The sequence below is a fragment of the Caloenas nicobarica genome, chromosome 13 (assembly GCF_036013445.1).
Source record: "Caloenas nicobarica isolate bCalNic1 chromosome 13, bCalNic1.hap1, whole genome shotgun sequence".
Classification (NCBI taxonomy): domain Eukaryota; kingdom Metazoa; phylum Chordata; class Aves; order Columbiformes; family Columbidae; genus Caloenas; species Caloenas nicobarica.
In genome coordinates this window covers 2,409,970-2,428,779 of record NC_088257.1, presented here as the reverse complement: position 1 = coordinate 2,428,779, position 18,810 = coordinate 2,409,970, and the positions used below count along the sequence as shown (strand labels likewise).

General features: G+C 45.4%; 2 protein-coding genes across 3 annotated transcripts in view; both read right to left on the bottom strand.

Annotated features, from left to right (window-relative positions):
* The window catches only part of STK10 (serine/threonine kinase 10), a 500,646-nt gene that overhangs the window by 50,639 nt on the left and 431,197 nt on the right, over positions 1–18,810 (bottom strand). The window lies entirely within an intron of this gene.
* The window catches only part of UBTD2 (ubiquitin domain containing 2), a 54,356-nt gene continuing 39,644 nt past the window's right edge, over positions 4,099–18,810 (bottom strand). The window contains exon 3 of the mRNA XM_065644340.1: positions 4,099–10,454. Coding sequence (XP_065500412.1) covers positions 10,057–10,454 — 398 coding nt within the window. The 3' untranslated portion in view covers positions 4,099–10,056. The remainder of the gene's footprint in view (positions 10,455–18,810) is intronic.

The following is an 18,810-nucleotide window of genomic DNA, read 5'->3' as shown; positions in this document are numbered from 1 at the left end:
AGAACCATCTTGAAAAGCAGCTCACCCGCCGGCACCCAGGACCTGCCTTTCAACCGCTGGATGTAGACGGGGATAATTGGATTGATTTTAACAAGTTTGAAGCCACAAGGGTTTCTCTTCAACATCCAGAAAGAAAAACTTAAGAAGACATTCCAGGACTGATATTTCTGGAAATGAGGTGAAATTAGAGAAATTACAGTCGAAAGAGAGGGTGTGAAAATGCCCCTAAATTCAAAATCAGTCCTTGGGATTCATTTTGCACCACAGCCCACAGCTGCTTCTTGCTGAAGCCCAAAGTTTTCTTCCTGGGGAATTGAGGAGTGGGTCTTTGCTGATTTACTGCATGGTCTGAACTGAAAATGTTTTAACAGTAAGATAGCAACAGGAAGAAATAATTTTTGGGGAGTAACCAGGCATATTCGTGTCTGAGGAGACTCCAGTGGGAGGAAGTGGGCAGGACTGGCAGAAGTGCCTTTATTTAAAGCCTTTTTCTTCTGAGCGTGCTTGCAGCTTCTCACCATTTTCCCTGCTCTCCGCGGTCCGTTCTCAGAGCTGCTGGCCAGGGGCACCTCCGCAGGACACGCACCCATCCCTTCCCAATTTGACTTTGCCACCAGCTCACCTGTGTCCCTCTCTGGACTCCTGCGCTATTTCAGATCCCTCCCCGCTCTGAAGTGCTCTCTGATTGATGATCACTTGCAGCTACACTGGTAGGGAATCTGTCATTAATGGACTGTAGACATCTCTTATCTCTGCCACAAGCTTCACACCCTCCTCATGGTGTCAGCACCTCAGCACGCTCCAGGAGAACATTTAGCAAGACACCCATCAGTAACCGAGGGAGATCCCATCTCCTTCTCCTCCTTTCTGCTGCTAGGTTCCTGGGTTATTGGTTTTTATTGATAATTCTCGTCCTCTATGTTCTACCACTTCTTCAATTATCTGCTACAAATGGTTGTTCCATCTCTCCTGTGAGCCCTGCAGGACTTGCAGCCTGTTTCCCGTGTGGTTTCTCGGTGCAGCCGGGTATCAAAGCCTCCATCCTGCCCGGGGCCTGCCGACAGTTTTCTAACGTCCTCAGAGTCCTTTCCCAGAATAAGCTGTTTCAGCCCCGGCTCGCATTGATTCTATCCTTTCATCTCAAGGCTGCCTGATTAAAAGGGCACTTCAAGCAGGAGCAGCGTGGCTATGACAGAGCGAGGGCACCCGGCTCCTTCCAGCTGTTACCAATCACTCCAACATCTGCAAGTCATTACAAATGGCAGAGAACCAGCCCTGTGCCAGGGAGGTGCCCCATGAGCCTGGAACGTGTTCGGGATGAGCTGCAGGCAACCAGCTGGAACTAATTTCTCCTGAGTCAGGAAAGTAAAGCGAGTTGGAGAAGGGGACAAGAGCCTGGACTCGGGGTCTTCTCTGAAATAACTCTTCATATTGGACAAGGCTGCCTTGCTAAGCTAGGGATCTATCTCCTCTCCAAAACTAGCAACTGGTCTACAGGGAATTCGAGACGTTTGAAGTCTTCTGCATTAACAACAACAAAAAGAAGGGGATCATGAACAGCCTCTCAGCAAGACCAGCGAGCTCCTGACGGCCTTGCACAACAACCTTCACCAGCTGGGAACAACACAGCCTTGCTTCTCCATTCCCCTGGGCTCAGTTTAAAACCGCCAGATAGATGTACCAAACTTGTAGAAAGTGAGTAAGTCAAAGTGCTGTTTTGTTTTCTCTACTGCACATCACCGCTGCCCTGCCAAGGTGAGCACCAGGGGTGGCTGAGGAGGAGGAAGGACTGATGCAAATGGGACTTCAACGTCGTGCCCCAGCACAGGGACTGGGGCTGATGTCCGTGTTGCCTTCCCCCGTGCACCACCACAGGTGCACCTCCTCGGTATTTTACAGAGAGCATCTTCCTCTCCCTGACATTACATGCTGGTTTAGCCACCACCCTCCACCCCAGCGCTGCTGTTTCGCCACGTTTAGAGGCACACAGAGCCAGGCTGGTTTGAAATGGGGCAGACCGGTGATTCTGAGCTGGAGACCCTCACACCAGCACCTTCCAGCTCCGCATCCCTCGCCTGCGCTCCGGGCTGGGGCAGCTCCTGCATCCGCACTGCTGCGCATGAGAGGAAAAGCCCAGCAACAGGAAACGCTGTTTGCTTTGTTAATGAAACCACCTAATTAGGTCCATGTGGAGAGAAAGCAAGAGAGGCAGTTTAGCTTCTCTTGCTAAATATCGAGTGTTTACCCTTTGGGCACAGTAATCCAGTGAGTTTATTTCCCTCCTCTCACTGTACACACAGGGCATCGCATCACTGAGCCTCCCCCAAACTCACTGCAATTAAAGAGCTGCTCTAACGAAGCAGCATGGCTGTAGCATAAGGGACTAATTAGAACAGAAAATTCCAGCCTCCAAGCGCTGCCGCTGACCGCCCATGAAGTGAGGCTTCGGCACGGCTGGAAGGCGGCATCCCACCTCCCAGACCTCTGCAACTGCTCCAAGTCCAGAGAAAACAAACTGTGTGGCTGAAATCCCAACTTTCCGGGATTATTCAAAGAAGAAGAGAACACAACCAGCCACTCTTTGCAGACCTCGGTGCCTTTTCTATTGGTTACCTTGATATCTTCAGCCCAGATTCAGAGGGACCAGCCATGCTGAGTGTTCAGCCAGATGCTCCCTACAGCATCCAGTGTAACTTTGGAGTTTCTGCACTGACCCGCGCTGTTGTCCCAGCATAAAAAGCAGCAAAGTTGGGACCAAGAGTTAAAGATCGTTACCCTTAGCACTGTCTTTGGAGCAGAGCACCAGTTATGAGCACAGCACCCATCTGCAGGAGCACAGACGGAGCAGGATGGGTGTTTCAGCCACACTGGGATGCAGCTTTAGGCAGCAAAAGGCAAGTGGTGCTCGGTGTGGGGCCGGGAGCCCGGGTGCAACATCCACCCCAGCGCACAAACCCCGTGATGGTTGTAGAACATTATGCAGCGTCATATAGCAATAGGTCAAGGAAACTTGAATATAGGCACAATACAGCGTTATTTATATATTAATTAGGAATAGAAGCGCCATCATCTATAAACATAGCTCTGTAAATCATACATAGTCATCTACCCCAGGCTCCTATGCTGTAGGGTGGGAAGCGGCACTTGATTTCACCGCTTGCAGTGACTGAGGAAACTTTTGACTCTCATGCACTTTCAACCTAGAATCGTGGTCTTTCTGGGGTTTTGCTTCAGCCAACAGCCAGCCGGGAGTTCCCCAGCCCAGTTCATGCACCGAAACGCGCAGCAGCTGCAGCCCAAGGCCAGCCTGGTGCAGTGTGGCTGTGCACACAGGTGACAACGCCACAGGGACATCCCTGCGGCTGCCCCACCAGCCACCGCACTCTGCTCGGCCGGGACATGGCTACAAAGATCTCGGGTACTTCTATAATCCTGGTGTTTGAGGAGATCGGTCTGTCCGTGCTGCAGGAGGTAGAAGCCGGGTTGGCTTGTGGGTCAGAACAAAAGGCTACGAACAGGCTTTGCACCCGTTCTATTACACATACGTGTACATAACAAATGGGAATATGTATATATGAAAGAGATTATATCAACTTACGCATATAAAAGGAATATATATACACACACCTATGGGGAAACGCTAAAAAGTTCCAGGGACATCACATGCTTATTTGTTTTATAACTCATGTCATAAAATTCTACCATGAAATTGCCCTAAGCTTAAAAAAAGAATTGGAATGTTTAGCTGTGATAACATTAGACCAAAGTGGCCTACAAAAAAAAATTATTCATGCTCCTCTGACCCATTAGGTAGTTAATCAAGACTGTAAGAGTGGTGACCTGAATTAAGACAACATGTCAGTTAATGTAATTATAGGACAATTACACAGATCCATTCTCCATGGACTGCACACCTTATTTACAAGATAAAACATCGTCACACACCCAAATTAATACTGAAACGTGTCTCTAGGGTATCAGACAGGTAATGAAAAAGTTGTAGAGCTCCAGCTCAGAATGAAAAGCCCTGTTGAAGAAATTTAAAAAGCAAAACAACACTGAGTTTATTTCTTAAGGCATAGATGGCATTTCCAGGATTACTTTTATTTTTTTAAATGCAGGGGGAAAAACGGTTTATCTTTTTTAAATACAGGAAATTTTGTACAGCATTTCCAATAGAAGTGTATGGTGGTTTGCTCTCAATGGTAAAAGATCTTCCCTAGGATAAAAAAAAAAAAAAAGACATAATTTAACAGTCTAAAGACAACCTGCTTGTGCTTTGCAGTGGATTTAAAAATACACGCACACACCGCTGTGATATGTCAACCCCAAACGAAGTACAACATAAACATACATAATGCATTTATAAATTACCTGATGTTCACACCATCTTTATATTGTCCCAGAATTCTTCGTCAACTGAAGGAGCCAGGGAGGGGAAAAAAAAATTAAAAAGCGTGTTTTATACACCAGAATCCCTTTGTTCTTGTTTCAGCGTGTGTTGGAGCTGTGTATTTTCTGTGTCTAGCACCGTATCCTCTGTAATATGAATGTTTGTTACATGGCACACACAAACCGCATACAAGAAGTTTTACCATAAAAATGAAGATATTTATTCAAGAAGTACAAATTTGATGGTACCAGCCATCTTTGAAAGCCATTACCATGAGGCAGAGAGGACACAAACCGAAGTCTCTTTCTTAGAGCACAGGAAAGCAAGTGTCTCGCAAACCAGCTAATGCAGCCATTCAATCATTGCTCAAAAGCCACCTCCACTTTCTAAACATTCTCTGGACTTAAGAGAGGCACAAATAGAGTTTTTAATACAAGACCAGTTAGTTATTTTAATAAAGCCATCAGCTAAAATTTATTTTGTTTTAATTTTCCTTGAATTGCCTCCAGCCTTTGACTGGATTCAAATTTCCTAAAGAAAAAAAAAAAGGGACTTGGGAATGAGCAGGTGCAGAATTTTTGGAGCTCAAGATGAAGTCAAAATTTTAAGGCAGGAGTCAGGATTTTAAGTTCTCTATTTGCCCCGTGGCTCTGATCGAATGGTCTTCATCTGTAAAATATACAAATACAGAGTCCTACCGGATAAATACCCAACAAGTGGTCCTGCTGGGAGGGCAGGAACACACTTTTTCAAGGAGAGTCCAGCGGACACGTTGATGATAAGTCTCCAAGTCCACGGTCAGAAGCCTGCTGGTTAAACCTGCTCATCTTCCAACGGTTTGACTTCTGTAGGCTCAGTGGGATCTCCCTCGGAAGGAGAGCTGCAGCTCCACCGCCTATAAACAAGAGCAACACACACGCGGCTACGGAGGATCTAAGCGGATGAAATGTGGCAGAGGAGAGCCGTTTGCAGAGCAGAGCAATCAAAAACGCTTTATGAAAAGTCTGAAAGCAGGCAGGCTTGTATATACAGTCATTAAGCAACAGAAGTGTTTGTAGCTGCAGATGGAATAGCAGGACATTCATCTTCTTTGGGAGAGAAGCACGGTTGGAAAGTTTAACTCAAAGGCTTCCTAGATCCATTAACTTGCACGGCAGGCCACCAACATCTCATGGGTTTGAAACAGATTTTTTTTCTTTTTCCAAGAAAAGTTTGCAGAACGTATGCAGCTCATCCCCCCGCACCCAAAGCAAGTTTTCAAAAGCACCTTTCTCAAATAACCCCTTACAGCCTATTCCGGGTGAATGCAAACTGTCCAAGAGCTGCCAGGCACCTTCCAGGAGGGACTCAGAATTACGGGGGAAGTGGTGAAGGGCAAAGGAAAACCAGCCCCTTTTTCCAACAGAGACTACTTTCATTTCAACATAACAGCATCTGAGCAGCGCAGTGAAAAAGCCAACAAGGTGTTTTTTTTTTCTTTTTTTAAATGTAAACATTCTCTGCATAAGGTGCAGGGTCTTGGATGTATTTACAGTGACACAGCAAAGAGTTTGTAAAATATAGATCAAGAGTCAGAAATGTAGCTTACGCTTCTGAAGAAGAGAGAAATGGAGAAACATATAGCATTTAATTCATCAACACTTACACAGCTAAAGCGCTTTCAAAACTCCATGGCTAAAAGCATCCCACCATTGTAACAAACTAAGATTTTTTTTTTTAATACTTTGAAAAAGTTTTTACATTATTTACTAACAATGGATATATATGCAGAAGCATGTCATACTACAGCAATATTTTGTCTGTCAGCCATCTGCTTTATCAAAGATTACGCGCACTACCATGTGTTGCCTTGTTGCTCCAATGAGCCCCTTTCCTCTCCTCCCCACAGCAATTCAGGAACGTTCTGTGAAAGCAAAGACGAGCTGGGGTTTTGTTTGGTTGCTCCTGGGGTGAGGTGAGTTTTTTTGTTGTTGTTATTACTACTACTTTTAGCATTGCGGGGGGGGTCTATTAAAAAAACCCAACTTATTACACTGCTGACTCGCACTATTTAGTTTTCCAAAATATTTCCTAGATCCAGAGAAGCAAAGGCTTTCAGAAAACTAAACCAAGTCCTTGCAGTGCAGCTACTTCACGCTGTGTTCTCTGCAGAGGACACCAATGAACTCTGATGCACAACCAGCCGAGGGAGTCAACGAAATGGGTGGGATGCTCAGGAGGAGCAGCTGTCACTTGGATGTGGAAGACGACCCCGAGCATCCTCCTGTAGCACCGACCGACGTCCCTACAGCACCCACAGCTTGAACGACGTCCCCACAGCACCCACAGCTTGAACAACGTCCCCACAGCACCCACAGCTTGAACAACGTCCCCACAGCACCCACAGCTTCCCCAGAGTTCCCTCACCCCAGACTCTGCCTGTTCACCCCTCTCTGCTTTTCAAGCTGTTCAGGAGTGTGGACTTTCACCCGGTTATTACTTCTGGGTCAGGCAGAAGCAACAATGAAGAGTATAAAAATCTGAATGACAAAGAGACCTGTCACTGACATGGTAAAAAACGTGATCTGCTGGCATCAGCTCGTAGCCAGGGCTAACCAAGAGTGACACAAGGGGCTGAAGTGTCTAACAAAATAAAATCTGTTACTCCTCACTTGTCTGTACTTGGCATTGCAGTTCATGGCTGCATTCGTTAAGAAACCTGCTGCATTGCTTCAATTATACCCAAGCTCGGGTCCCACAGGAGCCCCAGCCTGGATCCTGCGCCGGCATTTGCACCAAAGAGCATCTCGTAGGACAAAGACCAGGCGTTTCAGGGACAGAAATGAACGTTTTCTCAATGTACATTGCAACCTCTAGCTATATACAACGGGATAGGTTAGTCAACATGCTGTATGCCTTCATTACTGGTATTTTTTTAATATATATATAAAATTTTGAAACATAGAATTCTTTCCTAATACAAATCTTGTAAAATTTGTTTCCAACAGGGTGTTTAGCACATCTGTCACTTTATACAGAAGAGGTTAAAAAGTCTTAGCTTGCACCTATGAAAACATTTTACCATTGATTTTTTTTCAGTTTTAGATGAGTTTAACGGACAAGCGAGGGGGGAGGCTGTTACAGAAAAGAGTATTTTCATGAACCAATTCTCTGTTCTACTCAAAGGCTGCTCACAACATGGCCTTCGGATCATCACCTTGCTCCCCAACATAAAAGCAATTAATATAAAACACGGTCATCTATTACGGCATCGCAAAACTGAAGCTTTTCCAACTAAGAGAGGGCAGAGGGAAAGAAGGAGCTCTCCCAGCCCCTACACGCCGTAATCCTGAAAACAGTACATGGTGACAATTGCCTAAAGAAAAAAAAAAAAAGTAGTGTTTTAGTGTTCACAGTTACAGAATTGTCACCTCAGTTTGCTACTCCTTAATCTATCACGATTTCCTCCCTTCCAGAAGGGACTGCAGGGAAATGACATCGTAAAGACCATTTATCCAGAGATGCAAGTTATGCCTTACAAGACAACTAGTGTCTTCCTGGCATGAAACCATCCTTTGCCCAGTGAAAATCCAAGGGATTTTTGAGTTGTTTATATATCAAATATTTTTTTTTCCCCTCTGGAATGCAAAAGATCTGGCTGAAAAAAAGCCAGTATAGTAAATCATGTTTTTCTTAAAAGAACTCCACAATAGAAAACTTTTGTTAAAGATCAGTATTTATCAGTTTTGATTTAGTATTTAAAAAGAAAAAAAGAAAACCAAGTCACTTTGGTGTTTATGAGAACAGGGAACTAATTCTCCTTCACGCAGCTCGGCCGCTGCTCGTCAGTCATCCTGTACCAAATCAGGGCTAAAGGAGCTGCCAGAAAACTGCAGGCTTAATGCAACACGGGGCCTAAAATGAAACCTGTGTTTATCAGGGGTAGGGTGGAAAAATGCATATAAAATATGGATGCGTTTTCCAACCATCAACATAAATCCTGCGCCTGCTTCCACCTGCTGGGAATGACCTGTGATGTTGCACAAGTGACTCTGCTCGCTCTGGCTCTGTGCTGATGCTCATGGAGCAAGAACTCCCTTTGAGTCCAAGAAACTGAGTTCTATGGAATTAACGAAAGAGCAAAAGTAACAACTTTAAAATTGTCACTCAAACCCACCAGTTTCGCTACCAGACAAGAAACAGCTGGGGCAACTGTAGCTTTAGACCACTGATGCAGAGAGGGAAGACAGAAAGCAATAAAAATATGCTATTGATACCTGAATAGCACATTCGGCTGTGGAAGAAGTGAAGTAATTTCAATGATGGCTGAAAAAACGAGCAAACTAGAAATCATGTTTAAAAGGAACAGAGCATTTGATCTCAACATTGCCAGAGAGGGGCGCAGGGCAGCCAAAGGAACACAGAGAGCATCTCTAACTGAGGGAATTAGCAATTAGATTACCACTACCCGCCCCCCACAAAAAATATGCTCCGATTCAGATTTTTGAGACTACAAAAGGATTTGTCGTTTGCTGAAAGGGCTCCTCATACATTCTGAAGGGAAAGCACTGGCTGTGAAACGGCACCGTCCCGCTCTGGGCCGTGGGGTGTGCTGGTGAGGACACTGCGCTTGTCCTGGCCGCAGGGTCACCAGAGCGAGGACACCGGCTGCTGCTGCCGCCGACGCTCCCACCAAAGCTGCAAACCGTGAGCTGCCGTGTCCTCCTCACCATCTTCCACACTCTGTGCCCTCTAGGAACCGAGCAGGAGAAGCTGCAAACATCCACTGCATCTGCGTGTAAACGCGGTGTAACCTGTGCCTGTCACGGCGGTGCCGTCGGACAAAGGCGACGCACCTAATGCTTAAGCACAGCGCACCACTCAGCCAGGCTGCTCAAAGCTTAGTTTAACAATCTGAGTGACATACAGTAATTCGGCAGTTGCCGGCCAGCCAGTAAACCTCAGGCTAAGTCAGTCTTGTAGCAAGTAAGTTTACAGTACGGTATGTGAGAGTATACATTAAGTTATTGCCTAAGGCTCCGGAGGGCTGCGTGCCCAGCTCGGGAGCCAGCAATGGCACAGGCCCGCGTTGCCAGCTTGGAATGTACGATTGCTCGGTCCGAGCATCCCCAGGAGCTGCCTGCGCAGGACGGAGCCTGAGCGCCCAGCCCAGCACTGCACAAGAGTTCGGTCGAACCAGAAAGGAACCCGCGAACGCGCAATGCAGGGTCTACCCAGAGCAGCTGCAATTCTTGCATGAACTGTGTGTGGTGCTGATATGAAATTTTATCAATTGATTAATTATTTTTTTTTAAAAAGTGCTCTCTGTTGGTCTGGCTCCGTGGATCAGGATACCACCTGCAGTTTTAAGAATCGTTACATTTTTGTATTAAGTGAACTACAATCTCTTCCCTCCCTCCTTTTACCTCCTCCCTTTTCTCTTCCCCTTCCTTCGCCCTTGCCCTGTGCTGCCTGCTGTTGCATTAGATATGAGATCAGGCAAACCCCAAAGGCCAGTTTACATTTTTATGTTTTGTTTTTGCAGATCTCCATCACAGATGGAATTTTTGCTGGTCATTTCTTGGAACCAATCCATTAGCAGGACAAACCGAAAGAAGAGAGGGCAGTGAAAACAAACCCCACAACAGAGATGGAGGAAAGAAGAATCAATAAACAAGCAGAAATCAGTTTTCCACCGGGGTGGGATTTGCTAAGGGCTGGCTCACGATGACTTGCACCACGTAGTCCTTTGGGATTTTCAGCTCCTCCAGTTTCATTTTGTCAGCCAGCGGCCTGCCCGAGAAGAACCAGCGCTGGCTGCCCGGCTCCACTCCCTCCACCGCGTGCAGCCGCCTCTTCATGTGGTACACGGTGTCCATGCTGCGGACCATGAGTTTGAGGTCTTTGCCTGTGGACAGGCGCAAACGGAGCTGGCATTCGTGCCCTGAATTGGGTGGGGGATCAGGAATATCCAGAGTCTCCAGGTCGCCCTTCTCCTCTATCATGTTGATGGGTGGCGCGAGGCAGTAGACGGGGAGCTGGTACCGGTTGCCCAGTTCATCGTAACACTCCGTAAGAGCACCTGTGGGGGATAAGAAGGGAAAAGATTAACACGAATGCGTTTCACATTGAACGTCGAAGCAGTTCACACTCGGAAGCGCTGACCCCGCTGTTCATCTAAGCGATGAGGTCTGAATTCAGGCTTTAAAGGATAAAAAAAAAAAAAAAATCTGAAGTTTTCATTAAAAATTGCTTCACTTCATTTTCATATGGAAACTTGAGGTTTACTTAAAAGCATCCCCTAAAAGCCAAACATCCCTCCCTCCAGATAAATCAGGATAAACTTCAAAAGCAGCAGGGAGAGATGAGGGAGGATGATGTTCTCCCCATGTTGGAGTATTTCACCCGCAGCACAGCCCGAGGTTCAGACCATGTGTGCACCCAGAAAACGGTACTTGGAGAAATTACACAATCCTAAACCCCAAGCCCTGAAAAGGCAAAATGGCAAAGACCAAGGGCAAAAGACCACTATGAAAGAGAGATTTTCCAACTCCTCAAACATTCAGAAATTGCTGAAACGGTTTCATACAGGACTCGTGTTTTAGCAAGCGCTGCCAGAACAAACAAACACGACCACCCAAGTCGGACAACTCTGCGGCTCCGCACAGAGAACAGTGTCACTGCCCCAGCCACGACACCCAGCACACACTTCACATTTGCACAGCATCTGTAACTCCCATTTTCCAAGCCCTGGAGCTTCAGGAGTGATTTTTATTTCCCCAGACTCCTAAGAGATTCCTCAAGATAACCCAGGTGCTCATGACGAGGACGAGAATTAATACGCTTGCTGAAGTAACAAACATAAGCTGCCTTCTTCACAGTGTGAGACACGCTTTATGTCAAGAACTACCCTGTTAAAACAGCAGGTTTTTCAGAACGCGTTAGGAGTCAGAGAAGCCCGAAAGCAGTGCCCTGCTGCGTACAGCACATGCAGAGAGCCAGGACAAGGAGATGCGGAGGAAGCTGCGTCCTAAATCGCAGCAGAAATCCCTTCCCAGTCTGGTGAAAAAAACCCAGATAAACTCCAAGCAAATGCTCCTCCCTGTCTCGGATTTACCTGCTCTAACAAATTTCCACATTTTTGCCCCTAGAGGGGGCACATTCACTTGCAAGATCACCCATCGTTTTGTAGCTGGAAACGTTTGAAGAGGAGCCAAGTCCTTGAGCTACACAATATTTAAAAATCTGTTTGACTCGGCAGTTCTGCACACAACACCCAACTGCTCCTTGGTAGAAACTAAGGGTGGTTTCTTTAGTTGGAGATTTTCTCATGCCGACAGTGAGTAGTCTTAAACTTTGCTGTTTGATCAGCAAAATTACTGCAAGATAAAATGGTAACTCGGGAACATACTGTGTCACTCAGCCCACTGTGACAGCAGCATCTTGCGCTGGAAATCTTTCTTTTAGACAGAAGCCCCCTTTCTTAAGGATAATTTGTGTTGATGAAAACACACAGAGGAAATCTTTGGCTAAAAGATCTATGTTTTAGGTGCAGCTGCTTTTGGAGGCTTTTCTGTTTGTACAGGCAGAACCAAGGCTGCCGTGTCCAGAGATTTACTGAGAGAACGGAAGAAAAAAAGGAAATGCAGACAAATATCATTATACTACTGATTACAGTCCTGTATCATTAGTAATCTCAGAGTAAACCACCTTTTATCAAAAGTGTATTGGATCTATATCTTTCATGGTACTTTGTTATTTACAGACCAGGTCCTGAAGTTCCCATCCTTCAGTTTTGTTTTACAAAGTTCATTCTATTCTGTATGCCTGATCTATCTAGTAAATGTCACAGTACTAAATTCGGGATCACAGTTCATAGAAACAAGTAGATGTAGTTTGCTGAAAAAAAAAAAAATTTTAAAAATTCAAACTTCAACAGCCTTGAAATGTAGCCAGAACAGCTAAACTCATATCTTTGTTTAAAAGCCATGTATCTTAAAAAGAATGCTCCGGCTTTAGAACAGCACATCAAAGAGTTAATTTTAAATACAATGGGGTCAGCTTGCTAAGGAATTTCTTCGGTATTTGAAGCTGAACTAAGTATGCTATAAACAGTGGATTGCTTAATCAAAATCAGATAAGCAATATTAAAAAAAAAATCCCCTGAAACAGGGGTTAACTTGGAGGTTTATCTTAAACAAAAAAGCAAAAAAAACCCAAAACCAAACAACAACAAAAAACAAAAAAACCAAAACCACCCAAACAAACAAACAAACAAACAAAGACACACACAGTAGAGGAAATCTCTTGCCAATAAAATCCGCACAGTCCCATGCCAGGCTGAGAAATGGTTTATAACAAATTGTTAATGTAACAACAGGTTCCCATAAACCTCCCTGATAATTCCGTTCTTCCATCTGTACTGGTAAAAACATCCCTAAGATTCTCAAGTCCTGCTACACACCACTCAATGGCTTTCAAGACTGGATATATTGATTAAAACAGAGAAGATGAGCCTTGCGAGCAGAAGAGACGTTGCGATGGCACCAGCTCCTCCCGACCCCCGCGCCCGCTGGAGGCCAGGCCGGAATGGCACGGTGAACGTGGAGATGTTTTAGGTGATGCAAAATCACAAAATAATCGGCGAGGAAGAGAAGAAGTGGCTGCACTCCCTGCAGCCAGCACGGCCAGGTCTATCTTGCCAGCCAAACAGCGGCTCTTTGCCGCTGCAGCATCCCTTACGCAGCCCAAAGCACGCAGGAAATTAAACATCCAAACTACAAAACCCTTTGCAATTTTGCTTGTATAACTGAAAGCCATATTTCTGATCTTTCACAGAATCACAGAACGTCAGGGATTGGAAGGGACCTCGAAAGCTCATCCAGTGCAACCCCCCCGCCGGAGCAGGAACACCCAGATGAGGTTACACGGGAAGGTGTCCAGGCGGGTTGGAATGTCTGCAGAGAAGGAGACTCCACAACCTCCCTGGGCAGCCTGGGCCAGGCTCTGCCACCCTCACCGGGAAGAAGTTTCTTCTCATATTTATACGGAACCTCCTGTGTTCTAGTTTGTACCCGCTGCCCCTTGTCCTTGTTGTCACCGAGAAGAGCCTGGCTCCATAAATCCTTCCTGCAACATACACCGGCTTGGGCCACAAAAGTTAATAATCAGGAAGGGGCACTAAAAGAATGTCAAGTTTTAATGAGAAAACACAGAGGAAAAAAAGAATTTTTTTTTTTTTTTTTAAGGTTTCCTCGTTACCTAGGCAACAAGGGTCCTCACCAGCCATTTATGGCTTAGGAAGGATGCAGCCTCCCGTAAACTGAAGGAGGAAAAAGCAAGGCAAGCAGGGGTGCTGCGGCTCAGCCCTGCGCCCTCCCCTCGCGCTGCAGCCGGACCCTGCACCAGGGAACCAGACCAGGCCAGACGCTAAAAACTAGAGGGTGAGGCAGTGCTTTGAATTGTCACTGCTGGATCACATCAAGAAACTGCGTAAAAGGGGCAGATTTTGGGAAGGAAGCAGCAGAGGGGATGGGTGGCAGGCACACAGGTCTGGGGGGAAGATTCCGTACTGGATGGGAAAGACCAAGATGTTATAAAAAGATCTTAAATGAAGAGAGGACAAATTAAGCTTACCAATACTTCATATACTTGAGTGCTCCTTGTGTATTTAAACACTCCTCTAAACGTTGACATGACCTTAATAAACTCGGACACAAAACATCCTGATAGCAACACGAAGAACAGCCTTTGAGGAAAGCCAGTGACAGCACCAACCAACAAACCAGCCCACACACCCAAGCTCTAATCTTCTCTAACCTTCTATCGTTCAGAATTAAGCTGCCACAGCGCACACAAAGGACTGCTCTGAGGATCTCATTGACCAATTAGTTTTTCTGAAAATTTCCCAGTTAAACACTTACACTGCCGAGCAAGCTCCAGAGTCATTCACTATTGAGGCTGCAACGCAGTGATGGTGTTAACTTTATAGACTTGGTTCACGTCAGACAGAAGATACAATGCTAGAACCACAGTGGACGGGATTATTTTAATATTTCAAAAGCAGTATCAACCTGGAGACCGGGGAATTCTGGAAGGAGCTGCGAGGCAGAGCTTCTTGTTGGTTGTTATCCAGGTAGGAGACAGCTTGAGCGTTTCAGGCAGAAAAACAAGCAGATGTGATAATCATCAAGCATACGGAACTGGAACATTTTGAAATTAATTGCCCTGCAGGCCATAAAACTTCGTTTTACTGAGATTATTAGGATGGAGATATTTCTCTGGGTTAGTAAGGGAAAACACTAAGAAGGACTGGTTGAAATACCGCGTCCATGCCTGAACAGTTCCAAGTGTGGACTGACTTATCCTTCCATGCACGAAAGCGCCAGCAATTTAAGAGACCTAAATGACACAAAGCTAAACTTTTTCAAAAGCTTTTGCAATCAGGCATATATGACCACATTCATCCAAAAACATAAAAAGTTTTAATGCACTTTAAAGCTGCATGCCATTCTCTCTTCAGAAAAAGCAGCAAATGTATTGCTTTCTGTTCATGATGTGCCTTCTGTCTCTTTAAGATTTCGAGCAGTTTTGAGACTGATTGCTCAGAAAAGCCCAAAACTTAAAAATGGAGCAGATTTCCATCTCGTCTTCCCTTCCCCCAGACAGACTTGCTGCAGGAAGAGAAATTAAAACACAAACCAAAACCCAGCATTGCAATGAGACTAGCTAATTTAAGGAGCTTAAGTGTCTGTGTATAACACATTTGCCAAAGGAACAGCTGGTTCATTTGTTTTTCTTACTGAAAAGCTCCATTCCAAACCTAAGCTGAGCCTGGATTGCTGAATAACTTGGCAATAGTTGAGCTTTCACCTGTAAACTATTGGTTTGGATCCAATATAGGTCACTAACACCCGAATCTTACGACGAGCATCAGAAAACAAGTGGGTCCTGCCGTACAGCAATTCCTAGAGAGCAACGACTGAGACAGAAAAGCTGAACTATCTCTTAATCTTTATTAGTCACCGATTCCAGGTCACGGCTGGGAAACACAGGATCTTATAAGAAAATAAAATCTGTACTGACGTCAACAGCACGCGAGGGTGATGAAGGGTGACCCTGCTCAGCACACGAAGAGGACTGAGACAAGTGAAAACATGCAGTGCTTCGTTCCAGCTCACCTACAACCACCACGAACTGGGAGGAGTTAATAGGAAAAAAGCCCTTTCACATTAAACCCCATATAACTTAATGATGACTAAAATGGCTTAATGCCCCAGTTAACAACTGCAGCTTTCCCGTTTTCTGGAGGGCAACGCGTGGGAGTACTCGTGCAAGCCCGTGCCTTGCACCATGTACAGAGAACAACAATGGGCTGTAATCATTAATGGTGTGCATACACTTGATAGTAAACAGATAAGCCCCTTCCCATGCTTCTTTCACACTGATCTTCCATGGGCTATGCAAACTTAAGACTATCATAAGCTACTGTACAAAGCCTTTATAAAGGTACAAGTTTGTTTCCTAAGCCACAGCACAACTGCAGACACAGAACAGCTCTGCTCTCATCTTCAGCCTCCCTTTTGTAATAAACAGCAGGTTTTGTAGATAGTAAGTGTTAAGCTTTTAACAATTCTCATTTCCAAATCACTGAAACACAGCTCTTCCATTATGGGAACATTATTGGTCTGGCTCAATTCCACAAAGCAGAACAACTCCCGGAGCTGGCAGATCCCAGTGCTCCGGGAGCTGCTTGGTGTGCGGGGACCAGCTCAGTCTCACTTGTGGCAACTGGCACAAGACAGGCTGGAATTGTGCTTGGTACATTACAACAAGGGGAACGAGGAGAAAATTAAGACACTCTGCTACTGCCTTTGTATCATCCCACCCCGTTTCTCATAGCTAGTTCACTGAATCAGCTATTGTACTGCTCATGCTCATCTCCACTTGGATGTTCTTCAGAAAACCTGGCTCACTCAGGCTCCAAGATTGCTGATAAAATAACATACATTCACCTGTCTGAAAAGGCTCTGCAAGGCAATAACCTGAGACACACTTGCAGCAGAGGGTTGGAATAGACAGCCTCGAGGTCCCTTCGAACCTGAATTATCCTAACTAGCTGCTTTTGCTGTGATAATATTATACTTTGAAGTGCAGATCTCAGTCAGAACATCTAGCCAAAGATCCCCCATGTCTAAGTCACCCTGCTTCAACCTCAGCACACCTTACCCCTGTGTGGGGCAGGTTTGTGAATCGAGCTGGTGATCTCATGAGTAAACCATTCTTAAACAAACAGTTTTAGAACTCACACCTGTGCGCTGGCACAGGGGAGGAAAACCCGAACGGCCATCACTGAACCAGCAGCACCCAGTACGTACTGGGACCAGAGGGCAGCGGCACTGACGAGCGGAGCTGGCATTCCGAGATGGCATCACTTCGACGCTCCCCTGCCAAAGAAACCAAGATGCATCTGAATAGCGAAGCGAGACGGGTTTGTGCAACTCCTTGATCTGCCGGGTAAGAGGGATGTGCCACGGTCACCCGGCTGAGGCACGTCTCATCCATGTGTTGTAAGTGAAAGCCAACCTGTGTGCCATTGCTACCCGTGTTTGTCAGAAACCTTTTGTTTAGGGTTAGATTTTGGGCAGAGGGAGCAGGAAAGGCGTAGGGGGTGTTTATTTTATGAAAAGGCTAGTGCAGATATGCAAGGTGCATTGCTGGGCATGCTGATCCCCTCTCTTTACCATAGCAGAGCACCAGCACCAGTTAATGCATTAGCACTAATCAACTAGGCTGAAGGTGAAAGATGATTAAGATTAACACAGTCTTCTGAAAAACAGAAATTTCTGCACTAGATAAGCGAGCCACCTTTCTTTAAATTTTAGTCCCGGTTGGCAGATGTGCAACTCTTACTGTCCCCACTGTGCCGGACGGGGGAGAGCAGGGCAGGGAGAGAAGAGGGATTTGCTGCCATGGGAGGAGGGACCAGTGGGGACAGAGAACAATTTGGGAAGGAGAATCCTTGTGGGAAAGGAGGGCGCAGGGCTCTGGACCAACTCCCTTAAAAACCCTCACCGATGCCAAGAACGGCAGTGGCAAATCTGTCGAAAAAAGTGGGATCTGCAGCCTCATTGTGCTTATCTGCCAGAGAAAGAAGGAAACCTACGCCAGAAAACTCAAAACTTGACAGCCATGTAAGTTACAGAAGAGAACTAATTCTTCCTTAATACAATTTTACTAGAGCACAAACACTCAGAAGTCTATGCAGTTCACTGGCTTTTCATCTCCCCTGGCTGTGCCAGACAACTAAGACACCACTGGGCTGTACGCACCCGTAATCCACAATGTGGCCAGGGACCGACAGTCACCAGACCAGGGCTTTGAATAGCAACTATGAACCAAACAGTGAAAGAAGATGGTGAATTTTAACCGTGACCATGGGTTTGCAGGCTGGATAACCAGCCACCCAGTCATGGAATTCTTTATGACAAGTTTCCCCATCCCTTTCCTTGCAGGCTTTTGCTACAATACAAGCTCTAGAACAGACTAATTCATCCATGGCTCCTTCTTTATCCAAATGATGTTTGACAGAGAAAGTCAATTATGTATTAATATTCAGTAGTTGTCATGTTCACAATACCATATGTACTGCCACTTCTACATCACTCTCTAAACTTGGATCTAATATTGCAAGAAGGTAATAGCTTCCAAGAAACATTACATCAGGGTTCAAAGATGACAAGTCTTTTTACTAATGAAGTATTCATGTACTATTCTGCTTTGCATGTCATTCAAATAGATGTCTGTCTAGACAGGCTTCTTAGATAAAAATGTAAAAAAAAATCTGGTTGATAAAAAGGCCTCTCTGTATACCCTCTTCATTCACATTTGCTTTTCTCCATTATCCATCTTGTTAAACAAGGTGGGGAGATTTGCAGAAAAAAAGAAAGCATTGTATCACAATTATCCGAGCCTGCATCGTATCTCTTCATGGATAGCTAACTTGGCAGCATCTGAAGTGACCAGGTTATCTGTTCGGTGTGGGGATGCACAGAAGCTGAACTCAGACTTAACAGAAGTTGTCCCTGCCTTTGGTACCACTGAATTTTGAACTACTCTGCTGTGTCCGTAAACCCAGAGTGCACACCTAGCATTCAGCATCCAAAATCATACGACTGTTAAAACGGAGAACCAAATGGGAGGTTAAAATAGCATTTTATACAACTGCTGGAGATTTTCCTTTTTCTTGCCAAGCACAAAGACTTAAGCAGGTTTTGCGTCCTTTGGAGGGCTACAAACCTTTTCCTCTGCTCTCCTAAAACAGACTTGTAGAAGTCTCCCGATGCAGAAGTCAGGGATGTTTGACTATGATGTTGCAGAAAGGCCACCAGAAAACACAGCATATTGGCTCTTGAGGTGAAAATGCTTCATTCTTTCAC